The 26,319-nt window shown below is 40.3% G+C and overlaps 2 protein-coding genes across 2 annotated transcripts in view; one reads left to right on the top strand and one right to left on the bottom strand.

Annotated features, from left to right (window-relative positions):
• The first annotated feature begins 206 nt into the window (after positions 1-206).
• Positions 207-9,409, top strand: STOML3 (stomatin like 3). Its single transcript, XM_031615720.2, has 7 exons — positions 207-473; positions 3,423-3,526; positions 4,352-4,424; positions 5,640-5,722; positions 7,125-7,328; positions 8,104-8,238; positions 8,371-9,409. The coding sequence occupies exons 1-7, from the start codon at positions 422-424 to the stop codon at positions 8,569-8,571; spliced, it is 852 nt and encodes a 283-aa protein (XP_031471580.2). The 5' UTR covers positions 207-421; the 3' UTR covers positions 8,572-9,409.
• An 805-nt stretch (positions 9,410-10,214) lies between these two features.
• LOC116244169 (complement C4-like) overlaps positions 10,215-26,319 on the bottom strand; it is a 52,505-nt gene continuing 36,400 nt past the window's right edge. The window contains exons 27-42 of the mRNA XM_090132714.1: positions 26,079-26,235; positions 25,008-25,106; positions 24,515-24,683; positions 23,393-23,559; positions 22,795-22,953; positions 22,162-22,221; positions 21,609-21,702; positions 20,717-20,885; positions 18,413-18,500; positions 17,728-17,802; positions 16,999-17,107; positions 16,214-16,303; positions 15,741-15,833; positions 14,916-14,999; positions 12,119-12,251; positions 10,215-11,128 (exon numbers count right to left, since the gene is read on the bottom strand). Coding sequence (XP_089988840.1) covers positions 10,990-11,128; positions 12,119-12,251; positions 14,916-14,999; positions 15,741-15,833; positions 16,214-16,303; positions 16,999-17,107; positions 17,728-17,802; positions 18,413-18,500; positions 20,717-20,885; positions 21,609-21,702; positions 22,162-22,221; positions 22,795-22,953; positions 23,393-23,559; positions 24,515-24,683; positions 25,008-25,106; positions 26,079-26,235 — 1,885 coding nt within the window. The 3' untranslated portion in view covers positions 10,215-10,989. The remainder of the gene's footprint in view (positions 11,129-12,118; positions 12,252-14,915; positions 15,000-15,740; positions 15,834-16,213; positions 16,304-16,998; positions 17,108-17,727; positions 17,803-18,412; positions 18,501-20,716; positions 20,886-21,608; positions 21,703-22,161; positions 22,222-22,794; positions 22,954-23,392; positions 23,560-24,514; positions 24,684-25,007; positions 25,107-26,078; positions 26,236-26,319) is intronic.

A 26,319-nucleotide genomic window follows, 5' to 3' on the forward strand; every position in this document is an offset into this window, starting at 1 on the left:
CAGATGAACAGTACTCAATCCATACACATTAGATTTCTTTCAGTTTTGTCTTTTTATTTGTTTGGTTTGTTGTTTTTTGTTTTTTGTTTTTAAATCTGCGCTGATAAATATTTCTGTGATTCACTAATTTCTAGTTTGGATACTGCATGGTTTAAAATCAGCTGAGCCATTTATTTCCCCAGCCAAAAGGCTGCCACAGAAGAGCATGGAATTACATCAGAGGCAACGGTGATCCACAAGTCTTTGTTTTTGTAAACATGCCCTCCTCACCAGGGTAACTAACTCCCAGAGGACTCCGATACAGGTGGGGATTTCTCCTTCTCTCCCTGTGCTTCCCTCTTTGGTGCATCATGGGCGCTGTGCTGTGTTGAGGTATGTTGCTGCCCTCTCTGTGAGAGGATCAGAACTTCCCTGGAATGAGATGGATCCCACAGAAGAGACACCCAAGAAAAACAACATAGAACATCTAATTGGTAAGCATCATCCTTTTGTGCATGGTTATGTTTTTCTCAATGAAAATCAAACAAGAAGAATACATTTGTAATCAAGCATTCGTTGTAAATCTCCCATATGGGCTAGAGATGAAAATCCATTATCTGCCACCGTAAGTGGTGGGGCAAAATACCTCCTACTGCACTGCCACCATGCTTCAGCATTTACCTTCCAGGAAAATGACCCCAGGGACTGAAACATCCAGCTTTTGGTAAATGCAGGGATGAGGTGGAAAAGGAAAGATGTGAATAAATGAAGAATGGTAGGGATTTTCAGCCCCAAAAGGGAACTTAATGTGGTTGGGCTTGTGTGAGGAGCACCTAGTGCTCTCGTCAAGCAAAGGAACTGTTACCAAACCAAAGTTGTTTGGGGCAATGTTTGCTGTTTCCATCACTGTGGGCATAAGAATGGGTGGTGCAGTGGGACAAGTGTGGGGACAGCAGGGTTGGTTTGGGTGCTTGTGGAAAGAAAAAGCGTTCGTAATGGTTACAGAAGTCAGAGGCACCTTTTAGTTTGCTGTGGACTGCAGATACAAGGAACGTTTCTGCTGGTCATGGCTATTGTAATCAATTCACAGGTGCAGCAAAACTAAGTCACTGGCATGTTGGGTTACTGGGTTTATTCTTCACTATTGTGTTTTAGTAGAAACTCCCATTAGTCGTGTGGGTAAATGGTTGGAAATTTTGGAATTATCAGAGTACATCTGCGATGGTCTTTGGAGACTAGATCGCTATTGTATAGTGAACAGGTGTATCTTTATATCCTGCTTTTCTCATTGGAATCAATGCTTTTAGCTGGCATCAGGATCCCCAGGACAGGTCTCATGGACGAGTCAGTCATACTTTGTCAAGTTTTGGATGGGTGGGTGCTTTTTAGCTGTAGTTATGATGAGTGATATTATGACCTCTCTGTTTGAATACTGACCTGCAAAGGCATTTGTTCCCAGATAGTCCCACCTCTCTGGATTGTGTCAGTCCTATCAGATGTGTATCATTCCTATCCATCCTCACAGTGGTCTCATGTGGGTGATGGCAGATGATGCTACCATCCAAAATCAGCTTTTGAGGGGGCTTCATGGCAAAGGCTGGCACTGGAGAAAAAGATTTTCAGGCACCTTTCGCCATGCTAGTCATTTAAGTGAAATAGGGACAGGGCAGAATGTTGTCTGCTGGTGAACAGAATGCTCCTTCGTGATAAATTTCTCCAAGCTTTTGATTAAGAATTATGAATGATGCCCAATCCACAATTTTCATAGATCAGTTTCCACTGATCAGAAGACAGTCAACTGCTGGCACTTCATGTACCTGCTATAGCCTGACACACTCTTGGTGTAATGTGAGGAACAGCGGCAGTGAAAGGGTTAAAGGTTTTCATGTGAAATCTCAACAGTCCTGTTTTCAAGCACATGACCTTAGAGTCTGCATGGTAATTTACACAGGGGAGCTCCTCAAATCATTCCTACCAGTGACTATGGAATGACTGATGATATCTCATTAAGCAACCAGGGAATATACATTATTAACAGTTGGGAAGGGTCAAGAGGGATGCCAGGATCCCAGGGCAGCAGGTCCGTATCCCAAAGCTTGGCCCTATTGGACACATACTTCAGTGTGAGTGGTTAAATCTCCAGCGAGGATCTCAGAAGGGAAAACAGCAAGGAGCAAAGTTGTAACACCCAGGTGTGTAGTTAAGGTGGGTTCCTCGCTGCAGCCTCCGAGGAGCTCTGCAAAGAGTTTCCTCCAAGAGGAAAGCACTGTGGGAGGACTTCGTGTTTCCTGCAGGATCGTGGGGGTTTTCCAACAAACCTGTCCTCCCAGTGTGCTGGTCTGTTGCCTCGTGCCTCACTGATCAGGTAACCTCACACTGTCCAATGTGGTGGCAAGTTTTTTTCACAAAGTATATATATGTTTTTCTTCCTATTTATCAGTTTCTGTCTGTACATTAAGTTTATTTAATGTGAGAAATTTCCAGCATTGCCTTACACCCCTGAGGTAACATCAAAAAACACATTGCATATTTGCATCAGCATGGGAGTGGATTTGTTTTTAAGAACAGCACAAGTCAGAAAGGAAACAGACTCATGTGGACCTCAAACCTGGCAACCCTTCGGACAAGCCCCACTGGTATCCTTGCATCTTTTGCTTTCTTTGCAGCTCTCCTGGTCCAAGACATTTTTGCATTCAGCAGGATTTGGTTGACACTGCAGTGCTCTGCCCTCATGGCAGGTTTCATGACATCCATTTCTCACGCTCTGCCTCTGCTGTGAGGGTTTCTGCAGCTCCAGTTTCTGATCTCATCGAAGAGCAGCAGCTTCTTGGTCCACTTTCCCCTACAAAGATCCTCCCAGACTTCTAGTACATGAACAGCAACTCACTACCACCTTCCCTTCAGGCACTAAAATAATTAAATTTTGATGAGAAGAGCTAAGTGCAATGAGAAACCTACCCACAGTTCCTGGGTGTGCACTTAGACAACCACTGGCAGCTTGTCTTCCAGTGGATGGACTGGTCTGTCAGTATCCTTCAAAACCTCTATCTAAAGATGGAGGAGTTCCCCTTATTTTTCTTATCTGTTTTGTACAAACTAGATCTCCTACCCAGGTGTAACACACTTTCTCAGTGATTCATATCCATGCGGATATTCTACCTGATCTTTTATTTCTCCAAGTCCCCAGCTTTGGCAATGCCTTTCACTCTTCCTGTTTCTCCTCTGCTACAAAATCTTTTAACCTTTCATGCAGGAGAAATATATATATGGCTGGATCTTTGGTTATGTATTTGGCTTTCAGTGAGTGCTGAGAGGGAGGAGAGAGGGACTGACTCTGTGGACTTTGCATTCCATAGTGATTGCAGTTGGCTAGGTCTGCATTCCTCTGACAACTCTTTTCAGGATTTACATTCATTTTGCTCCTCTTTCATATTGTTTTATAGCCGACAGGCGGGAAGGAATTGGTGTCTGTGGATGGATCCTGGTTTCCATATCTTTCCTGTTGGTGCTCATAACCTTTCCTATTTCCATCTGGGCGTGTATCAAGGTAAGCTAGTGGGATCTGGGGCACCAAAAGGATCTCCATTGTTATTGTTGCCGCTCTTTTCTATTTGTTCAAACATTCCCCATTCACTTTCTGGAAATAAGAAGGCTTTGCAGTGCAGATGTGTTCAGAAACCGAGATATTCCTGTATTTCCACTGACTTTCTGTATCAACAAAACCTCATTTGACTTCTTAGCATATCAACTTCCATAGTCAATGAAGCTTCCCTGCTCTAAAACAACCCTGAGAGAATAAATCTACAAACTTTTTTGAAGAACTCACATTCGATGCTGCCAGCAACAGCAAATAACAGGTACTAATGGAAAAACGAGTAAGCCCCCACACAGAGGGACTATACAACCTAAGCCCACCGTCCCTTCAAGACATGGGCATGATATGACTAATTTAAAGAAGTTTTTAGGGCTGAATTACCAGAGTGATTGCCCTTAGCACCATACCATGGGTAGTCTTACTATCTGAAATAGTTCTGTAGACGTTCTGTTGGTATACTCTGCCTACAACTCCTCTGCTTGTAGCACTGGTGTTGAAAAAGCCGTGGTCAGCCTTATTAAATCAGCAGCATTTCTTGAATATTTGATCTGTTTTATGACTTATTCACGGGGCCAAAGTCTCAGTTTTTCCAGCAATGATGTGAGAAAACATAAAATGCTTGGTAACTTGCAGCTTTGTTGACCCTATGTTGACTGTATTTTTTCACATTTAATATGGATGTTATAGATTAAAAAAAAAAAAAAAAAAAAAAAAAGTCATGCCAGAGAGCATGAATAGGATTAGTTGTAAAATTCTAACTTTGAAATGTTTTCCTAGGTTGTCAGAGAATATGAACGTGCTGTTGTATTTCGGCTGGGACGTATACTGTCTAAGAAAGCCAAGGGACCAGGTGAATGCATGCAGTTTTACTCTATTAGGATGCACTGTAATCCCAAGGAGAAATGCAGAAGTCCATGAAATCCTTCTTCAAAGCATACAGGGAATGAGGAGGTTCTCTGCTGCAGGTTTTTGCCTGCAGAACTTTTGCTTTTCTAAATAGAAGGTAATGTCATTCCACAGAGAACAGCACAGAAGGTCAAAAAGGCTTCTAGTTGAAGGCCTTCTGATTGAAGAGCTGTTGTGGCTTTGCTGTTCAGTAGATTGGATGACTGAAGGTTGAACGTAAGCTGCAGATTCTAGAGAGAGTTCTGGGAGGTTTAAATGCAATCTTCAGCTCAGCGACTGTGATGATTCTCTTTGTACTTCACTTCCAACACTACATGTTCTTGCCAGCACTTTATCTGTGTTCAATTCTGTAAAACTATAAACATACAGTACAGGGGCCTTCCCAGACTTCATCTACCCAGAGTTCATTACGTTTGCATGGGATCAGGCTGCAAATTGCAAATAAAGAAACCCAGCAATGCCAGCAATTTGCATTGGTGCAGCAACCACATCTGTGCAATAAACTGGTCAGATTGGAAGTCGAAATAATAAGAAAAAAAACTTTTCAGATGGTGTCTTTCATCTTGAATAACAGCCAGCCATTGGGCAAGCACAGAGCTTCTCTGCATGGCTCTGGGCAGCCAAATATGGTGCAGAAATAGGAAGAACTTTGTCAAGGCTCCTGCTTTCATGATGGGAGAGTGGGGACTGCTTCACACGACTGTTCAGATCTAAGGACAGTGTTTCTCCTAACCTGAGGGCCTAAAGGTGGTGGAAGACTCTGGATGAAGGTGCCTTTCCTGGATGGGCACACATGCTGCAAATGTGTTATGGCTGAGAGAATGGAGTTAGCAAAAGCAAGGATGGAATTTTCGCCACAAGTCTCACGGCAGATTTGAAACCAGAATGATGTCTATCCATTCCCAGACCACAGCTCTAACCCATTAAGGTCTAATAAGTTCACATCATTTGCAGATGTCTGCATTTCCCTATATTATTTGAAAATGCAAAACTTCACTGCTGTCACCTTTTGCAGTAGAAGGACAGCTGTAGTAATAAAGTGCTGCACAGCTTGTTGGTTCTTTCCCCACCCTATTTCCATCTGCTTGCTTTGTACAGGCACCAGGCTCAAGACAGCTCTCAGATGCAAGTGTTTCATCTAATTATTTCTTTATTTCAGGTTTGATTCTCATACTTCCATGTACAGATACGTTTATCAAGGTTGACCTTAGAACTGTTACGTGTAACATTCCTCCACAAGAGGTAACTATTTTCCAGCAGCCATCTAGATAAGAAACAAAACAAAGCTGATTCATGGCAAGATCAAAAATGATGTGGGTGCTTTCTAGTCTTGCAGCTGTGAGCTACCCTATAGATTTTGGCTTATTTGCTTTGCCTCCGCACTTCCAGAGACCTTACAAAACACCTACTTATGAAGACCTGCAGATGCATCATTATAGACCAAGCAAACTCCCCTTACTGATGTGCTAGTTAAAGAATAAAGATGGGATTTGGGCTCTGAATAGAAGACAGCTGAGACAAGAGAAGCAAGGTTGCAGGGGTGCGTGTGGTGGCTCCCCAAAAACAGAAAGCAGGAAGGATGATGGTTACATACTTGTACTGTATGAGATTTAGCAGCTTTTGGCAAGGCTTCTGCAAATGTTGGCAGAGCTTCCATGAAGCACTTAATTGCAGGCAAGAGACTCTGAGAAGGGGAGCAGTCATGGAGAGTCATTAGTGCTCTGCTGTAACTAGCTGCTTGCTGAGGTACAGAATCATAGAATCATATAATGGCCTGGGTTGGAAGGGACCTTAAGGATCATCAAGATTCAAGCCCCTGCTGCAGGTAGGGCCACCAACCTCCCCATTTGATAATAGACCAGGCTGCCCAGGGCCCCATCCAACCTGGCCTTGAACGCCTCCAGGGATGGGGCATCCACAATCTCTCTGGGCAGCCTGTTCCAGCGCCTCACCACTCTCATAATAAAGAACTTCCCCTCCCTCAACTTAAAACCATTTTACCTTGTCCTGCTGTTATCTACCCTTTCAAAGGGTTGACTCCCCTCCAGTTTATAGAAACTGAAAGGCTGCAATGAGGTCACCCCACAGCCTTCTCTTCTCCAAGCTGAAGTGCAGGCACTTACATCTCCTTTCACTGGAAGAATATGAGACAATTCCTTTAGGAATACTGAAATATCTTTCAGAATTTCTTTTCACTATTTTTGCGCTTTGCTTTTCTCTTTTGCTTTAATTTTTGGTGATTCTCACAAATACATTGTTTAGAGAAAGTAGCACTGCTTTAACAAACTCCATGCAATGTATGAAATCAGTTCTGGCCCTTTCTACAGGGAAGGAACAGGATAACTATAATTTATCATTGCAGATGAAATTCGTGCAGGTGATGAGATTTACTTACTAATGAAACAGTTGTTTAAAAGCTATGTAGAACATTTTGCCCTAATTTAAATTGTTGGTGATGCAGGATGACTTCTTTGAAGTCACCTCTTGCGGGGGGGTAATGCCAAAGAAACCAGAAGGTATTAGTTTCCATGAATTATCAGGGTCTGTTCTTCACTAAAGGAAAAAGAATGATTATGACTCCCCTTCCTCGTCCAATTGTGCCCTACTGGATACTGTTCTAATCCTGTATGTTTCTCCAACACAGATTCTCACAAAAGATGCTGTTACTACTCAGGTGGACGGGGTGGTGTACTACAGGATCCACAGTGCAGTCTGTGCTGTTGCCAATGTCAACAACGTACATTCAGCCACCTTCCTATTGGCACAGACAACCCTGAGAAATGTGCTGGGTACACAGACCTTGGCTCAGCTCCTGGCTGGTCGAGAAGAGATTGCACACAGTATCCAGGTAGATCTTGGGTTTACTGTCAAGCGTGGAAGTTAGTTCTGGGCAGCAGAGAATCAGAAATAATCTCATTCATTTTCTTTAACAATAGAAAAAAAATCCTATATGGTTCTTTCAGTTATACTTCTCATTACTCGAAGTAAGAAAGAATTACTGGAAAGGTATTTCCCTAGATTGTTGTAGAAGAGTTATTTCCTACCAAATAGCAATGAAGATGCTGAAATTATCTGATGAGTTGAATAAATCAGCGTATGCAGTCTTTGCCCAAAGTTGGCTGCAAGCAATAGGAAGGAAGACTGCTTTTTGTGAGAAACTCCACCCTAAGCAGACCCTCAACGGAGTTCTTGTACCTTCTATCATGATGGCCAGCGCAGATCCTGAGTGCTGTGGGACTGTGATATATTATTTGCCAATAACGTGCTTGTGCATTGACAACATAATAACATTCTGAAAGACCCTTAAAGTATTAGTTTGTAAATAAGAAAAGTGCCTACCTAAAAAGAGGGTAGCTTTGGGAAGGGTAGGGATGATCCCCTACAAAAGTCTTACATAGGGAAAACCTTCAAGTATCAACCAGTATCTCACATCAGAGATTAGCAAGAATTTCATAAGGCTGGGGTACCTGCTGTGCTCACACCACTATGTGTGCCAACACCTTGGTAGGGTTCCATCTTCCCATAGTCTGCCTTTCCTTCTGTTGATGTTGGCACAGTAAACCCCACAGAGTTCTTCCTGCTCCCCCTGTGCTCTTTTGCTGGGTATTGTGTTTGTCTCCAAGGCCATACTTGACAGTGCCACGGAGCAGTGGGGAATCAAAGTGGCTCGTGTGGAGATCAAAGATGTCAGGATTCCTGTGGCCATGCAGAGGGTGATGGCAGCCGAAGCAGAGGCCACACGAGAAGCAAGAGCTAAGGTGAGACCCACGGCTATGCCTCCAATCTACAATGTCCTGTATCTTTCTTCTGGGCACACAAGTGCTTCTGTCTCCTCCTCATTGTAATGTTGCCAGTGTTGCAATGCCATTTCTATTTCTTTTACATCACAGGTTGTGGCAGCAGAGGGAGAGATGAATGCCTCTAAAGCCCTCAAGCAGGCCTCCATGGTGCTGGCTGAGTCTCCAGCAGGTCTTCAGCTGCGCTACCTGCAAACGTTGACAACTGTCGCAGCAGAGAATAATTCCACTATTGTCTTCCCTCTGCCTATTAATTTGCTTGATGGTTTGGGGCAGAAAAATAGAGGGGGATAGAGATTGATCTACACTAGCTGCTTGGGTTGAAAGATCAAAAGGGTTTCTCAGGAAGCAAAGAGTTCCAGATTACCAAAGTAGAGGAAAATAAAAATAAAAAAATAGTTTAATAACCACACATAGCTCTCCCAAGGGGAGACTGCATTTGAGAAAAGAGAGTTGCAAGTTCAGGCACTGAGCTGTTTTATCTTAGACTCATCTTGAGATGAAAAGGAGGAAATTATGTAAAATACGTGTTAGACCTAATAGGAAAATTTATTGATGCTTTCACTGCATACTGCACGTGCTTGAGTGTAGCAATTATTTGGCGATTTGTCTGCTAAGCAAGAACCTTGAGCTCCTGATGAGCTTACAAATCTACTCCACGCAGCAGAAGGGTCAGATGCTGGTGCATAATTCAAGTCCCAGGGAGCAGAAGAAAGGATTTGGCCATAACCTTAGTATGCTTAGTATTACTTCTTAACTATCAACAGAATTACTGGATAATTGATATGTCAGTGGAACAGTTTACTCTTTATCACAGAATCGCAGAATGGCTTGGATTGGAAGAGACCTCAAAGATCATCTAGTTCCAATCCCTCTGCCATGTGCAGGATTGCCAACCACTAGATTAAGTACTAGACCAGGTTGCTCAGGGCCTGATCTCCAACCTTAGATAAGTAAAAATCAGCAGTAGCTTTACTGACCTCATCTGAATTTTGCCATATCACTGATATTTCTATAAGCTCTGTAACAAAGGAATGAGAATATATGTCCATGTATTACAATCACATTTCTTATATTTGAAAGCTGATGCAAGCCTCTGCAAAACAAATTGTTCTATGTTAATTTAAGTGTCTCATTTTCATCCACAAGAGGTTTACTAACCCACCTTACAGATGTCATGAAGTGGTGGTGCAGGTTTTTGTAGAAAGAGCCTTCCCCACCTTCCATCCATGCAATGCCCTGCAGCTGACTGGGGGGCACTCCTGAATTTATCCAGCATTAATGCTGAGTTTATGGCCTTCAAAAACAGCTGAGCAGTTCATGTGGCTGGCACACAACAGGCTAGCTGTATATGAATCTGAAGGCTCTTGCAGTGTAGGTGCTCTGGAGGGTGCTTCTGCTGTGAATCTGAAAACACACAAGGCTCATTGCTGCCCCTTCTATACAGTAGTGTCATTTAGCTCCAAATTCATGAGATCAGCATGGGCCTACTAATTGTATTGTTGATACAGGCTCATCTTGTTTTGGCTGCAGAATAGCGCAAGCAGTCCAGGTGGCAAATTTTTGTACTCAATAACTTCTGGCACAAAGGCAGTGATATGAGCATCTGAGGATGGTGACCTGCACAGCAAACATAGCTTTTCATTGCACCTCTGCTTCAGAAATGACTTCCAAATGGCATTTTGTTGGCAAATCAAAGGTGTAAAAACCTACATTCAAAAGTCATCCTTCTTAACATTTGCTGCAGATGCTCCTATTTTAAGAAAAGGGATGTTTTGAATTTGGAGGTTATTTTTCACTGTCAAATTAGTTTGACATTTGCAGAAGCATTTATAACTACAACAAGAGAAACCTCCTGCCTTTGCCTGACAAATGTTGCAACTCCACTACAGAGCTGTTTTCCTCGCTGCAGAAGCAGCAATGCTTTAGAGAAATACAGCCACAGACTGCATCCCTTCTTTAGAGTAGTGCAAATTAATTAAACTATGGGAAGGAAAAGCTTGAAAGATATGTGACTACAGAATAGAGTTGGAAAACAACTCAGTGAGCTACCAGCACTGACAGCCCAGGCAGAACTCTGGCGTCAGGTACATCCAGACCAGTTGTCCATCCCTGATGCTGAGGCAGTTCCAGTTTAAAAACTGTATGTGGGAATCCTATTGTGAGTACAAGTGGGTTCATTTGTTTCCCCATATGAGCTCTCACAGAAACAATGTGCTGAAGCATGAGTGCTAATATCTTTTATTTCGGCAGCAAGCTGTATTTCGTAAGCCCATAAATATCAAGCCTTCTTTCTGACCCATGCAAATTTCTTGGTCTCTTTAATGTCCACTGACAACAATGGAGGGAATCAATCAGCTCTGCAAGACAAATGTTCTATTAAAAAAACCCTTTTTCATTTGATCCCCTCCAGTATAATTACACCACTGAGTAATGGGTCAGGTAGCAGAAGTTTCTGCTCCCTCTTCACCAGCATAGGGTGCAGTAAACTCAATAAACAGTAGAATAGCTGCAATTTTTATCATATTGCCCCCATATGTAGATCTACAAGAAGATATCCCATTCAGCAATACACCACTAAACGAAAAACAGCAACAGAAACAGCTCTGTGGTGTCTCTGGTGCATCTCTGATGTACAGGATTTACAAGAAAAAATCAGGAAGGAGCTGAGTTGCAGTCACACAGGTGGGATGCGAGGAGCAAAGCAACCTTTCAGAAGAGACAGATGTTGTCAGACTTGTTCAGGAAGCTCTGCAGGTGAGCACAGGCTTGCCGGTTACGGGTGGTGTGGCACTCCCTTTCTTCTGGAATTTTCTCCACCCAGGCTTGTGAGTCAAGGAAGTACTGCATCCTGAGTAAAGGAAGTGAGTCATCAGTGTTTACAGAGAGAAACAGGACGGCACAAACCGTGTGAGGCTGCCCTCCTCCATCAAGGCACCTCTGAGATCGGGAGGAGTCACACTAGTCATAAAGCTTGTCTGAAAGCTCATTCCACCAGGAGGCTAACTGAGCTTTGACTTGAGTTTAGCAAGATAATCACTGTCAAGCTGGGACAAATGTGGGTATACTTGTGTTTTGAGAGATACCAGTAAGCTTGGACTGAGTTTCTATTGTATTTTCGTGGAATAGCACCAAAAATATGGTCTTTATCAGTCTCTCTAAGTTTAGCACTCACACTGATGTCATTAGATACGGTGGGGGGTTGTTTTAGGATTGCAGGAAGTGGTGCTTACAATTTCACTGAGATAGTCTCCATCCTGGAAGCTTTCAAAGGCACTACCTTTTCTCCAGTTCTGTCCTGAGGAATTAAATATTTAAGATGCCTTCCTCACTGAATACTTATTAAGGATAGACTAAATTTCTCCTCAAATAAATTCTCCTTTTTATATTCGAGTGTGACAATGAGAAGTGAGAATGATGAGCTATGTGCACGCATGATGTAACAGAAACTTTGAGTGCTGCTCTTTGATATAGTTCTACCCATTTCTTTTGCAAATGCATAAACTGTGTAGGGACATTTGCAGTATAAGGAATGATGCAGCATTTCCCATTCTTCCTTTCAGCTGTGAGTTTTTAACCCAGTGGAAGAAGGGCCAGATTTTGATTCTTAGAAATGTGAGAATCTGGCTGTACATTTATAGATTTAAGCGGCTCAACTGTTTCCCACATCTGCCCTTTTGACTTTAGGCTGATACTCTGCATTTTACAGAAGCAAGCAGAATCAGTCCTGTAGAAATCTGGCCCTCCCTTTGCTTTCTGGAAGCATTCCAGCAGTTTGAGTATCAGCTGGATCCATGATCTGTGCTAGCAGCCTCTGTGGCTCAGAAACTATTGCACTTACTTGTTGTTGCAATCGACAGTTTGCCCATCTTTCCCCATGAGAAGGTACCATTTGCCAACTACCATGTTCAGTGTGCAAGAGGAGCGCTTCAGGAAATGTCGATGGGCTCCTACTTGGATGCTTTCATCAGCAGCTGTGGAATGAGAAGAAAAAAAACCATGAACTTTCCTGATGAAGAGCAAAACAATAGCCTATGGGATGCAAATCTTTTTTCCAACCTTTTATAATACTGCAAAGTCGAGCTAATATTTCATTTGGGAGTAAACGCTGTGGTAGGGCATATTTTCCTTAACATTTATTGACTAAATGTAAGTCAGTTTTTCCTTTTATGGTGGTTTTAGCTTTAATAGTTGTGGAAGGAGCTTCTTTTGCTCTAGATATCTTTTAGGCTTTATGGGGTTTCTTTCAATCTTAGAGACTGAAAGAAAAGCCAAAGGAGAAAGAAAACATTATCCTACATTTCAGATTGTTCAGAATCATAGTTCTTAATCATAGATCTTAAAAACTGGCAAACAAAATTCAAATATATTGAGGCTCAACGGTGCTGCAGGCAGTATTAAAAAGTCCTGAGTATGATTGTCTTGAATGTCACTGATTTACCCGCTATACTATTGCTTCTGAAGTTGCTTTGTAGGAAATGTGCTTTGTAATCTCCACATCACAGTAACTTAGAAGATTATGGTTTAAATTCTGGCTCAGAAGCTTATTCATTTAAAAGCTGCAGTGCCCATTACTGAAATGGCATGAGATCTGGAAAGATACTTATTTAGCAAGTTAACACAGGATATGAGTATACTGAGTTTTTTGTCTAGAAGACCAGTTCACAAAGTCCACTTGGAAAAAAATAATGCAGATTACATCAGTGTGTTATTTTCTTACATTCTTTCTAACAATAATGCAAACTGTCGTGCACAACTGGGATGACCAAATCATCATCAAACCAGATTAGATTGCAGATAAGACACCACAGACTTCCTAACAGCTAAGAAACTTGTGCAGCCTCTGCTGTCTGAAGTATTGTATTACAATTATGAAAAGTTTAATATTCACAATGAAATCCTAAGAGCAGAATAAAAACCTGATTTAGGATATTTTAACACTAATAAGATTTCAGAGCATTTGAGACAGAGTGCTAAACTGTGAAACGTAGCACTAAGAACCATATCAATTTCCTAGCTGAAGTCTGAATTAATTTTACGTATGGTATATACAGACCAGATAAAAGTTGGTCTTCAGTTCTGTATACTGTTTCACATTTGTGTATTTCCAAAGAAACATGCAGCAGATTTTCTCATGAAATCCAAGACTTTCTGCTGTTCATATGCTACATGGTACATCGAATTTTCACTTTGTTATAAGAACGCAAAGGAGTGTTAAGATGAATCAGAATTACTTGAGAAAATTACAAAATTTTGCCTCAGGTTTATTATGTTTAAATTACCATGGTGCTTCTCACTTCAGATACTTCACGAATGTCCTGGCAGATTTCATACTCTAGGGATCATCAGCCATAAATGTAACAGTTGCTCTATAATTATGCAATTTCAATCTCGAAATACATATATATATAAATGATGATATAGATGATTTTAATATATATAAATGTATCTCTCTATATATAGATGATTTGGGATGGTATTGCAGCTTGCTTTTTCTTCATCATCACGGCTTAGTTCATCTTTCCAGACTTTACCAACCCCACTGAAACAATCTGATGCTTGTAACCTACTTCATACAGTACAAACAAAGGAGTATTTTAAAGAAGGAGGTGGGAATGAGAGAAGTCACCTCTTCTGTTCAACTTTAGATTCAAAAGATACCTATCTCTTTCAAAAACCAAGAAGCAAAATCTTTCCAGGGCTTGCCTATGAGCTACAAGAACAAATGCAGTGAGGCTCATAGCTCTAAGTTCTTCAGATCCTGTTTTCTGGAGGCATTAAAGAAACTTTCCATTGTGGTATTGTAATCTTCCAGGGGCAGTGTTTTGATCATGAAGTGTAATATGATTTCCCTGCATATGGAAAATCCTGATTATCACTGGCACATCTCTGGATGCATCAAGGAGGGACCTGATCTTCTGACTAAGTGGACATTTGGCACAGATCACAGGCTGAGTGCCCTAAAGTACTGGCTGACATCACTTGCCCTCTAGGCAAAGATCAAGAGAATGAGATAATTATTCTGCTTAAGAAGGGAAGTTTTGAAACCTTTACAGTTTTTCTTTAAAGTTAATCTCTGGCTGCCAGACTCAAAACTGAAATTCACATGATAGCTTGGTTGCTGAAGTCTGAGATGTCATCTGACAGCCTTTCCAGAAATTACTTTGAATAATTTCAGTGTTCACTGGTGCTGCTGATAGAGTAACATCCATGTGGGAACAGCTGGAATGGCAGGCCTGCAAAAGGACACTGTCTGAGAGCTGTGCAAATCTTTGCATTGCAACAAAAGGAACAAAAAGGCTTCTTGTTATCACAATTATTAAAATGATATACAGAGGACCTAATATATACACAGTACATGTTTTGGAGAATTTGCTTTAGACTAGCCCCAGTTTGGAGCCATGGACTAAATGCAGCTGTAATGTGTCTTCTGTATTAGTTTCATCTGAAAGGATTGGAGGTATGTGCTAAGAGTGATGTAGCTGCACCAAGTCCATAAATAAGTCTTCTTTCAGGCCTAGCATATCTGACTATACTGACAGCAAGACAAGGCACCTGAATGGCTCATGCTGGCTAGTGTTTAATCAAAAATTTTTCCTTCAGGTGGAAAAAAAGGAACTAAACATTTTGATACTTACTGAATTTAAGGATTCTCTGAATTTTGACCTCGTAATAATCAAAAACATTCTTCTGTGTACTGTTGAGGATCTCCACTTCATAGACTACAACAGACAACAGTTGTGTGAGGGTACATGGAAACATGGGGTTACTTCCAGAAACTGAAAAACAGCTACGCTTTTATCCCATGACAGTGCAGAGGCCAGTGTGCTATCTTTTCACAATTAATGGTAATATAAAAGACAACAGGACAGTTATCCTACATACATGATATATTTTTAGCAAGCTGGTACTAATCAATAACCTCTAAAATTGTATTTTCTTTGGCTATATATGTTTTGGAATAAACTACTATATATGATTGAGTTTTTGCTTTTTCTTCACCAAAGATACTAAATCAGTTTTCCTTCAGTAGCTCTTCCAATTTTCCATCCACTGTAGAGGTTAGACAGGCAAATTAACCAAAGAGAAACTATTCTCCTAGCACTGCAGAAGGGAAATGCTAAGCTTTGTCATGCTGCCTGTGAAAACTGCACCTTATCTCATAAATCCTCTAAAATTACAGATCATGGGGTCAGTTGCACTCACACCACTGGTCTTTTCTAAACCCTGCAATACAGTGTCATGCATTCTTCCTTCCTCAATATCCAACTACAGCTTTCAGAGGTCTTTATTTTTCCCCTTCAACCTCAGAAGACAGCTTTAGCATTTCATCTCCTCCTGGCCACATAAAAGAACTCTTCTAATTTCAGAAACGGTCTAGGCATATAAGACTCCAAATTTATCCTTATATTTTGAAAAGAACTGCTTTTAAAATACACTGACAATTGTATTTCATGCCTCACCATAATCTGCAATAGGATGGTAGCACACAAAGTTAAAACGTGCATTTTCTTTCAAGTTTTTACTGAAAGTTGATTTTTGTCTTGGGCAAGGACCTAGAATGAAGAAAAGAAACGATGCATCTGTCTCTGTAATTATGGATACTTAGATAGATACAGTGTAAAATTACTCATCTACTCAAAATTATAAAAGAAAAATTATAAAAGAAAACAAAACAGCTGAACAACTTTATTGGAAGCGTGGTCTTTTTTTTTTTTTACACACATATGCATATGTTTATGAATATCACATGCAACTATCAAGATAATCCTGGATATCTTCAAAACAAAAGTTTTTAGTAATACACGAGTAGATATTTTGTGTTCTAATTTATGCATTAGGGTAAATGCATAAAATAAATGCATATGTCTTTTCTGGGTATAAGAATTCTCCCATGAATGGTTCTTTTCATCTGGTATATTTAGATGTTCCTTACCTTCTGCACACTGGCAAACTTCGGCGTGGCACACCTTGGCAAGCATGGCGCTGTGCTGGGGAGCACTGTAGAAAACACTGCACTTTCTGTCTGTGGAAATGAAGCAAAGTGATCTGGTTTACAGCACTCAGATGGAAGAGCCTAAACGCTTGAACTTGTTTCCCAGTTTTTCTCTGGTCCAGACAAATCAGCATAGGAGGGGGTGAGATAGAACTCAGAAATCCATAAAGACCTGCGGCCTCAGCACCTACATGCAGTACAGGTATTTGACTCTTAGCTGGACTACAGCCTGGGTTGTTGCTTATGTGGTTTTGCTTTTTTTGTTGCTGTGGCTGCCGTTGAGGCTTTAAGTTGTATTCTTCCCCTCTTTTTTTTTTTTTTGTTCTGTCTGAAAAACACCCATCTTAATTTCATATTTTAGCAATAGAGCAACAGTTACCACAACTTGTTTCAGAGGGAAGAGACAGGATCACCAGTGGTTAATGTATCCTTAATAAATAGAAAAGTCAGCATGGATGAAGTTCTAGGTACTGTATACTGTCAGGGATACCTCAGCTTCAAGCAAAATAGAGGTCTGACCTAATTTTCAAATATTGTTATCATAATTCTGTTAAATGGAGATCTTAAATTGGGATACCAATACAAATAATTGCAGACAGGTTATTTTAATACTCAACAAACTCATGTGATTTCAGACACATTAAAAACACCTTTTAATAAACTAGAGTTTACTATTAAGGGTCTCTCTTTCTGATCAGTTACATATCATTTTTATATGCCCTTACCTGGGCTGTAAAAATCATACAGGATGGCATTTGCTGGCTGAACCAAGCCCATTGGATTAATTTGCTTTGCCCCAAACACTATACAGTCTGGCTCTGGTCCACTTGTGAGCTGCACAGGAAAGGAACACAGAATCACAGAATCACAGAATGGCCTGGGCTGGAAGAGACCTCAAGGATCACGAACGAACAACAGCTGTGATGTGAACTTTCCCCAGTCAATTCCTTATGCTTTTGTGCCTGTATCAGCCTGGCTAGTGTGCATGGATGGCATGGATGAGTTAATTCTGATAGTTCTATATTCAATCAGAAGAAACCTTTTATTCAACTGCTCCTCATCCAACTTGCCCTCCAGACTCTTCACCATCCTCATAGTCCTGCACTGGACACTCTCTAGCAGCTTTATATCCTTCATCTTCTATAGTTCCCAACACAGAAACTAGAGGATTTGATGATTACACCCATTTATTACTGTATTGATCTTGATCTAGAAATACTGAACTTTACATGTTGGGTGAAGCACAGACTACAACCACAACACAGAAGAGCTGAGGGTGAACGTGCATGTCTCCCACCTTTACCTCCCTTGCCCTCTTTGAACTAAACTTTCAGTACTAATAAATGACAAAAATTACAGAAGGTAATGGAGTGTGAAAAACAATTGTAGGTTTAAAAGGAAGACTCTGTATATTAACTGAAACAGTAGATCATAAAACCACTGGGCTTGCTTACCTCCCCAAAGTAGAGCAAAACCTTTCCTTCCTTGTACTCATAGTGCTGAATGTATTGATCTGAAGATGTTACCAACTACAGAAAGACAACAATAAAATCAAAACAACAATGTAGGACAGTAACATCATTGCTATCATCCTCTGTATCCTGGTTTGCTTTGTTCAGACGTTTGTATTTTCCTGCTTTCTTTCTTCCTCCCTAAAGCAAACAGTGCCTGTGAGCACAAACCTGGGCAAATCACTGGACCAGGAGGCTCTAGAACGGAAATTCTGTAGCTATCTTCACAGAGTGCTGTGTTGCATGTCTCTGCCGCTGTGCCCTGTGGGCAACACCCACAAATGTTTTTGCCTTTTCCCCTGTAATCAAAGGACACACCATTCTGCTTTGTTACAGGAAAGCAGTGCCAGCAGGGACCTGACAATGTGTAAAGACAGGAGAATGTATGAGTGCTCTAAAAAGTGCTAATTTCTATTACAAGGAATTAAAGGGTGCACTCAGTTCACCAGCAGTTTTTCATTTCTTGCATTTATTCAATGAATAATTTTTTCAAAGCAAGATAATGAAAATGTGCCTATCCAAAATCTGTTTTACTTTCATTATTCTATATACCTAGGAAAGATTTACAAAGATAAAATTTGCATAGAAAAGTTCACCAAAGAAAGCCATAAAAAAGTCTATTTCTCACCTGTTCGAGATCATTGGTATCAGGCTCCAAGCCACTCAGCAGAGAGAGATCAACCAGGGACATCTTTGGTGAATTGGAACCTGTGGACCTTTATAAGGGAGTCTGTCAGCAGTGAACATCTGCACTGAACTTTGTTCAGCTTGTTCTCCAAGCTTTGTTTGGAAAGGTTAGCTCTTCTGGCTCAAAAAAAAAAAAAAAAAAAAACAAAACCCAACATTCTGCTCCATTTAGCTTTCTTATGTGGATTTTAATTTGCCAGTTAGCTGCCTACCACATCAAACGTCACAAAGTAAAATTATATAATAGTCAAATGGTCATCCAAAACACAGGTGCTTCATCTGACCTTGTCATCTAGGCTTTCATTCTTTCTACCATAAAATCATAGCAGAAGATAGGAAAGACAGGGAAGGATAAGAAGCACTTGTAACACATACTTTGGTATCTACAAGGAGAAGCTAAGAAACTAGATTGTCCAAAGTCCTCGTGAACAAAGTAAAATTTATACTACCTTTACTTTTCAAGATCAACATTCTCATTTCCCTAAGTGCCTGCTAGGAATATACATACTGAGCTTCTAATCCTTTTACCCCTTCTCAAAAATCAGGTAGTTGTGTGATTGCTGGATGAAGTTGTTCTGCACTCACACAGGATGCTTTGTTGAAAAGTTTCAACATACCCCTCAGAAACTCTTATTTCAGCACCTTCCATTACCGTGTAGCACAGTCCAGAAAGGCTCTATGGTGATGTAAAGGTGCCTTCACTTTTTCTTCTGTGTCTTACCTAAAACAAATGAAACTAGGCATTTTCTTTTAAACCTCACCCTAACAATCTGCAACATTCTGCTCAACAGTGGATCTGATCGCTGATAGATGTATCATAGCAATTAATGGGGAAAACAATATTTTAGTCAGCTGAAAATTAACTGAATTCATGGTTAACTAGGGAGAGAAAAACTTGGGAATTAGAGTAACTCCAGACTTCCTGACTGAGGAAGTTCCTGTCCCCATCTGGGAAGAAGGATAAAAAGTACTGCTTCTAAGGGTCTGCCAAAAGTCAGTGGAGAACTGGGAAGCAAAGCCCGCTTATGTCACTTGCTGATCTCTAGAAGGGGAACTCAGGACACACAGAAACACAGAATCACAGAATGGCCTGGGTTAGAAGGGACCCCAAGGATCGTGAAGCTCCAACCCCCTGCTGCAGGCAGGGCCACCAAACCTCCACATTTAATGCTAGACCAGGCTGCCCAGGGCCTCATCCAACCTGACCTTGAACACCTCCAGGGATGGGGCATCCACAACCTCTCTGGGCAGCCTGTTCCAGCACCTCATCACTCATAATAAAGAACTGCCCCCTTACATCCAACCTAAATCTTTCCTCCTTTAGTTTAAAACCATTTCCCCTTGTCACCTACCATTTCATGTTTCTGCAATGTTTCTCACACTTGCCAAGCTGTGAGAGGGAGCAAAAGCAGTTTTGCTCTGCACTGAGGGATTTCTTTCTCCCTTTTCTACTTCTTGAAGATGGCCACATTAGGATATCATTTCTCCCTCTTTTCCTCCCCTAAATAGTAGAAGACACATTTTCTTTTCCACGAGACCAGAGTTGCATCCATGAAGGAAGTAATAACATCTCTCCAAAAAACAATGAAACACTGTAAATGTGTTATTATATTTACTTTATTAACCACAGAATCACAGAATGGTTGATGTTGGAAGAGGTAACCTAGTCCAACCTCCTTGCTCAAGCAAGGGACACCTATTGCTGGTTGCCCAGGATCATAACAATATGACTTAGGAAGATCCCCAAGAAAGGAGACTACACAACATCTCTGGGAAGCCTACTGGAGTGCTACATCACCCACACAGTGAAGAAATGCTTCCTGATGTTTAGATCTTATGCTCCCACTGCCTCTTGTCCCGTCCCTGGACACCACTGAAAAATGCTTAGCTCACATGTAAAAAGACATCTTCCAAACAATTAGACAGCCAGGATACTCTGAATATCCCCAGAGAGCCAAACATTGCCAGTGAGTTTTGTTGTATTAGGCACCCACGGGGCAACAGAGTTTGTTGGGGCAGATCCTGAAATGGGTGTTTGAAGTCTGTGTAAACTATCTAAATGTACACTGCTTGGAAACTGAATTTCCTGCTGTGGAAATAAGGATGCAGATTCTCTCCATTTTTGTGTAACTACAGAAGGTTACCAGCTTTGATGCTGAGTTCATGGATATGAAAAAGGTGACCAAGAAGAATTGGAAACAAAAATGAAGGTATGTCCAAATGAGAGGCTGATCTCCAGACCTACCTTACACAGATTTTGTACTGCAGAGATTCTGTTTTACTGGGTGAGATCACATCCCTTTTCCTTCTGCTGCGGATATCAAACCAGTCCATTCTAGATAGGGTCTCAGAATCACTGGAGACTGGAGTAAGATAATCTTCATCATCATAATTTTCCTCGGAGTATGCAGTGTCTGGAGGTGATAGACACAATCAGCCATGCAGAAATTTGACCGAAGTTCTTATAATTTCATTTATTTATTTATTTTTATAATGATAGATAAAATGGACGGTCACACTACCTCTATGGGACTTTATTAAAGTTTGTGTTACACCATCTCAGTGTTTCTAATCAATTTAAATTTGAGCAGTAATTTTAGTAAGAGTAAGCAGATCTAGATAAGAATGGGGTTTTTGCCATCTGTTAACGTATAAAGTACAATCCCTGCCTCAAAAAGTTACCTATTCAAACAGAAAAAAAAATGCAGACAAATGCAGACATAGGCAGAGAATCCATGCTTCAGAGAAATGAAAACATAGTCTTGACTATATGAAAATACCTAAAGCAAATCAGCCCTAAAGTGTACTCTAAGGCTGCTAGATAGGTCCCTTAGTGGAATAATTGATCTCCCTGCACGGGAGCCAAGAACACAATGACAGGAGTTAATCTCCCTCTCCTCCAGGTGACATAGAAGAGTTAACAGTAGTAGCAATGTACATGTTAGGTATTCTCTGCACCCACAGTCACTGTGAGTTATTAAATTATTTAAAATATTAATAAACTGAATGCAACAATAGTTACGCAGGTTTCAGAGACCTCTCTCTTTCCTTGCTTCACTCACTTATTAAGCTGGAAAGTCATTGACTAATTGTTATCCAAACATGTTACCTTTGCATTTCAACCACTTTTCACTTACCAGAATACTTAATTCTCCCTTCCACTTCCACTGTCAAAATCAGGTCTTTACATGGATTGTTTTTCAGCTCAGGTGACCAGTACATTTTCAATATCTAAGACAAAAGCACAGACATCAAACTCACAAAAATATCATTTAAATGACATGTGATTTGCTCTTCCAGGGATTTAGCAAATGTTGATGAGACTTGGAGTGTGGAGGGAAACACAAGTCTCTCAGAGGCACTGATTAGTCATAGAGAACTGCCCTGGGTAGAGGAGGAGAGGTCTGTGTGCTAACTTCGAATTTTGTGAGACCTCTGACACAATTCTGCATCCTCATCACAAAAGGATCTTTCAAACTCCCAACACTTCTTTGGATCTTTCTAATTAACACTTTATGGATTTCATGATGTTAAAAATAGGCAATATTTCCTATCAGGGCCTGCCATGAATTTTAGAAACTTGGTGGTAGGAACGGAAAGAATGAAGACATGGGAAATAGTGTTCCTTGGTGTTCAAAAAGGGAATGAAAGAAGTCCATCTGGAATCTGAATTTCCAATTTATGGCTTACACTCATTGTCCCATTTCCTCTGCCTTGTACAGACACTTCAAGTGTTCTCCCGAGTTCGAACTGCAAACAAAAGCAAAATAGTAAAAATTTAGTGTGTGCTCAGCATTTGATCTATTCCTTTCCTGTGATCAAAACAGTCTTCTTTGTCTTTCTCCTCAGAAGATAGGGGAAATCTATAGTCATGGAAGGGGTTACGAGACCTCACATCTAATGGGATTTTCAGTGTGCTGGGATGGAACATCTTGTTCTGCCTTTCTGTGGCCCAGGAGACAAATTTTTCCTGAGTTCATTATTCCCTCTATAGCCAGGACATGACAATTCCTCAGATCCCAATGCAGTGAATATCAGAATATTCCCCTGCTCTCTTCTTCCTCATTCCTTAGCAAGACTTTGAATGTTCTCCTGGCTTCTCTCCACTGATGGAGGATGTTCACATGTTCTTCAAGAGAAGTGGAAGAACCTATAAACTATATTTCTCGGCGCATGTTGATTTATTTTTTTCTTTAAAAAGATTATTTGGTTGTTTTTTACAGATTAAATTATTGAAAAATAAATGATTGCTTAACGTGAGAAAAGCTACCCAATGCTTCTCCTGTTTGAGCAAAAAATACTGAACATGGAATAATTGTGTACCTCCAGCTTCTTCTGAATCCCTTCGTTAGTATCAGTCAAAGTAATAGTGTAGTCCTCTCTCCTTCCAGGTGTTCCTATTCTTACAGTCAGGTTGGTGGGAACATTACTCAGTGTCTTTATGCTGTACACTGACATTGCTTCCAGGGCCACCACTGTGTCCTAGTGGAGACAAAAATGAAAAAACAAAACAGAACAACAGCAACAACAACTAACAAAAAAAAAAAAGCCCCAAAATTATGCTGGATTATTTCAAGAGTACATATGGTTGACCAGTTATCTAAAGCTGTTCTTCAGTTCTAGCTATTATGCTATCTGAAGTTCTATATCTGTTCCCACCTGCGTGTACTGTTCATTTTATTTCTCACCTTCTTCCTTTGTCATTAAAATCCCCAAAACACTGCAGGCCTCACCTCTCACTATCATAAATCTTCATAAAGGCTCATAAGGTTATTAGGGACAGATTTTTGGGCGCTTCATGAACTGAAGAGATTTGAGATGAATTGTTACGATGCTTCCACACTTGAATGATAAAGCCCTTATGGAACTACCATTTTTTTTTCTACTCATTGAAATGCCATGCTGGTTGGTGGTCTGGTACCTGTGTAGAGCAGAATCCTCCACCGTAATTCTTTCTTTCTGTCAGCCACGTAGCAATAGGCATTGCATACTCCATATCTTCCAAGAGCAATGTTTGAAGCAAAGCATAGGCAGTGGTTTCCACTGTGATTGCATTGTTGCCATTTCCCCAGTAGCGCTGCTGCTTTTCTGCAAGAATAACTCAGTCTAGAATGTCATTGGTAAAGATATTAGCCCCAAATGGCTGCTGTTTTACACAATAGATATTGTATGTCATAATACCAAGGAACTACAAAACACTGGTGCTGTCATGAAAGCAACAAATCAATGTGGAAGTAGATGATGAGAAAGGAAAAACATGCCATTTTTAGTTTTGATTTATGCAATCATCATAATCTTGTGATCCTGTTGTACTGTGATGTCCATGTGATGGAATGGTAGCATTGTGTCTGGTGGTACCCCAGAGATAATAGTATTAATTATCCCTGTATGTCCCTACAGTTAAACTATAGCTAAACCATGATTTGTTTGTCAAATTATGAGAAACCTTATAGATGGTCATTGTCATACACCAGCTCAACACTGACCCCAGCCATGCTCCAAAAGGGAAGAGTTAATGTCCATGTGGAGCTGGGACAAAGTGCTAGTGAGAAGCTCTGAAGGTGAGCAGGCTGGGAAAGACATCTTCCCTTTTACTCACCAATCCATTCTGTACTGCTCCCACATGGAGCTGCTTGTTCCCACTGTCCATTAATAATTTTCAACAACTTGTACTTTTCTTTTTTTTTTTTCCTTTTGCTTTTTGGATGCAATTTAGGGGTGTGGAAACTTTGGAAGCAGCAAGAGAAGAAAATGTAGATTTCTACATTCCATGACTTTGTTCCATCTTCAGTAACAGATAGGACCACAGTGCAACATTCTCAATGCTAAACTGTTCATTTATATTGATACCAATTACACAAATTACATATAATTTTAGCATTTATATATAATTATGTAATTTAATTAATTACATTGCACATATACATTCACACTTTTATAAAAATTAAATGCTCTTCATTTATTTGAATTTGCTTTATTAGCATATCAGAGTGCTCAAAGCACTTTAATTGCAAGTTGAATTTTTAAGAATAGTTACTAGTACCTGCATCAAAAACAGAACAGCTCCTTAATTGTTCTGTTGCACTCAGGGACTGAGAACTATCAGGCTGAACAAGTGTCAAAGCATAAGCAGCAACAACTATAGAATAGCAGTCAGTGTTTCTAGGAAGTTCATTATTCATGTAATCTACTGATCTTCCAACAGCTTGTGCCTGTGAAAACAGAATGGATTCATCTGAAAATATCATCCACACCTATTGTTCCTGCTGGTGTAAGTACTCAGAAATTAGAATACTCCCATGTAGTTATTTTTTACACGTTTTTAATAACTGCTGTTTTGTGATTAAAGACATCAATGATGGAGCATGTAGTTCAAAATACTTTGCTGTACATTAGCTCACTGCAACTTCTCTTATCCATCACAGACCTGGTAAACAGAATATTACCTTCCCATCCATAGTACTTTAAGACAGTGGGGTGAACATGCCACCGTGCAGTAGCCTTCAAGCTTAAAGATAAAAAATCAGGCATCCTACCACATCAGGTGATTCTTTGTAAGCCTGTAGAGTCTGCTGCAATGCTACAGTTACAAAGGCTGTCAGTGCCAAATCTTCTCCTGCTGACCCAATGCCACCCTAGAAGATGAAACATGAAAATGTAAAACCACATGTACTTATGATTAAACTTAGAAAATAACTTTCCATGATGACAAAGACCCTCCTGTCAAATCATTGAACAACAAAACATGTAATTTCACCCTTTAACTTGGCAACATTAAGAGACTGGGAACCCCACATCCTTTATCTGGTAAAAAAAATATCTAATTAACTCACTTTTTAAAAATTTCCAGTTTTTGATTGGAGCAGTCCTGTCTTCAGTTCCCTAAAACTGTTTCGCTTTCTCACCTACTGCTTATAAACTCAAGAGTTCTTTAAAACCCTGAGCTTTTTGCTTATAAGGGATATATACACCATTACCAGTTCACTTATCATTTTTCTTCCTGATAAGTTAAACACAGTGCCTTCTCTAGCTTTCTTGCTCCCTGAAGATGTGTGTGTTCATTCCTGTTCTTCTTCCTCATTCTTTTGCTCATGCTCTTCTTTGGATCATTATGACCCTTTTCTTTCACTTAGCCTCAGATGCTTAGAGAAGCAGAGATTGTTTGCATAGAGAAATTGTAAGTCTCTGAACAACTGCAAGCAGTTTCTGAAGTTAATGTCACATAGAAGTAAAGTACTGGCTCTGAGGGTAAAAGCTACACAACTATTTTAAAAAATATTAACAAAAAGGTTGTTCTCTCTTTTAAGGCCCATGCAAAGGTAACTGCATTTTCAAAGGACTCTCTAATTCCTCTTGAAATATAGGTAAACTGCAATATCACTCAAGATGGGATCAACAGATAAAGGTGGTGACATACTAGCCATGTTCCTCTGATGGATCTAATAGCAGATTCATTTTACATTACAGATTTTGTACTTCTTACATTACAGGTTTCTTAAAAATAATAATAATAATAATAAATTCTTGGTATTCAGCAATTCAGTTTATTCCTTTTCCTTACCAGCCTTAAAGGTGCAACTGATTCTTCTTATTACTGCATGACCCACCTGCATTTTTCTGTCCATTACCGGATGATGGTCATGGAATGAACCATCTGCCTGCTGTTGGTTAAGCAAGTACAAAATCGAGTTGCGTATGTGACTGTCTTCCACACTAATGTACTCTTTGCACCTTGTGAGTACTTTAACAATGAATGCAGTTAACCTGCACAAAAGAAAATATTTAAAACTTGTGTTGACATATACTTACTGAAGAATATATTAATTGGAAGTTAAGCATAGTCCATCT

Source organism: Phasianus colchicus, chromosome 1, assembly GCF_987193195.1.
Source record: "Phasianus colchicus chromosome 1, bPhaCol1.hap1.1, whole genome shotgun sequence".
Lineage (NCBI taxonomy): Eukaryota > Metazoa > Chordata > Aves > Galliformes > Phasianidae > Phasianus > Phasianus colchicus.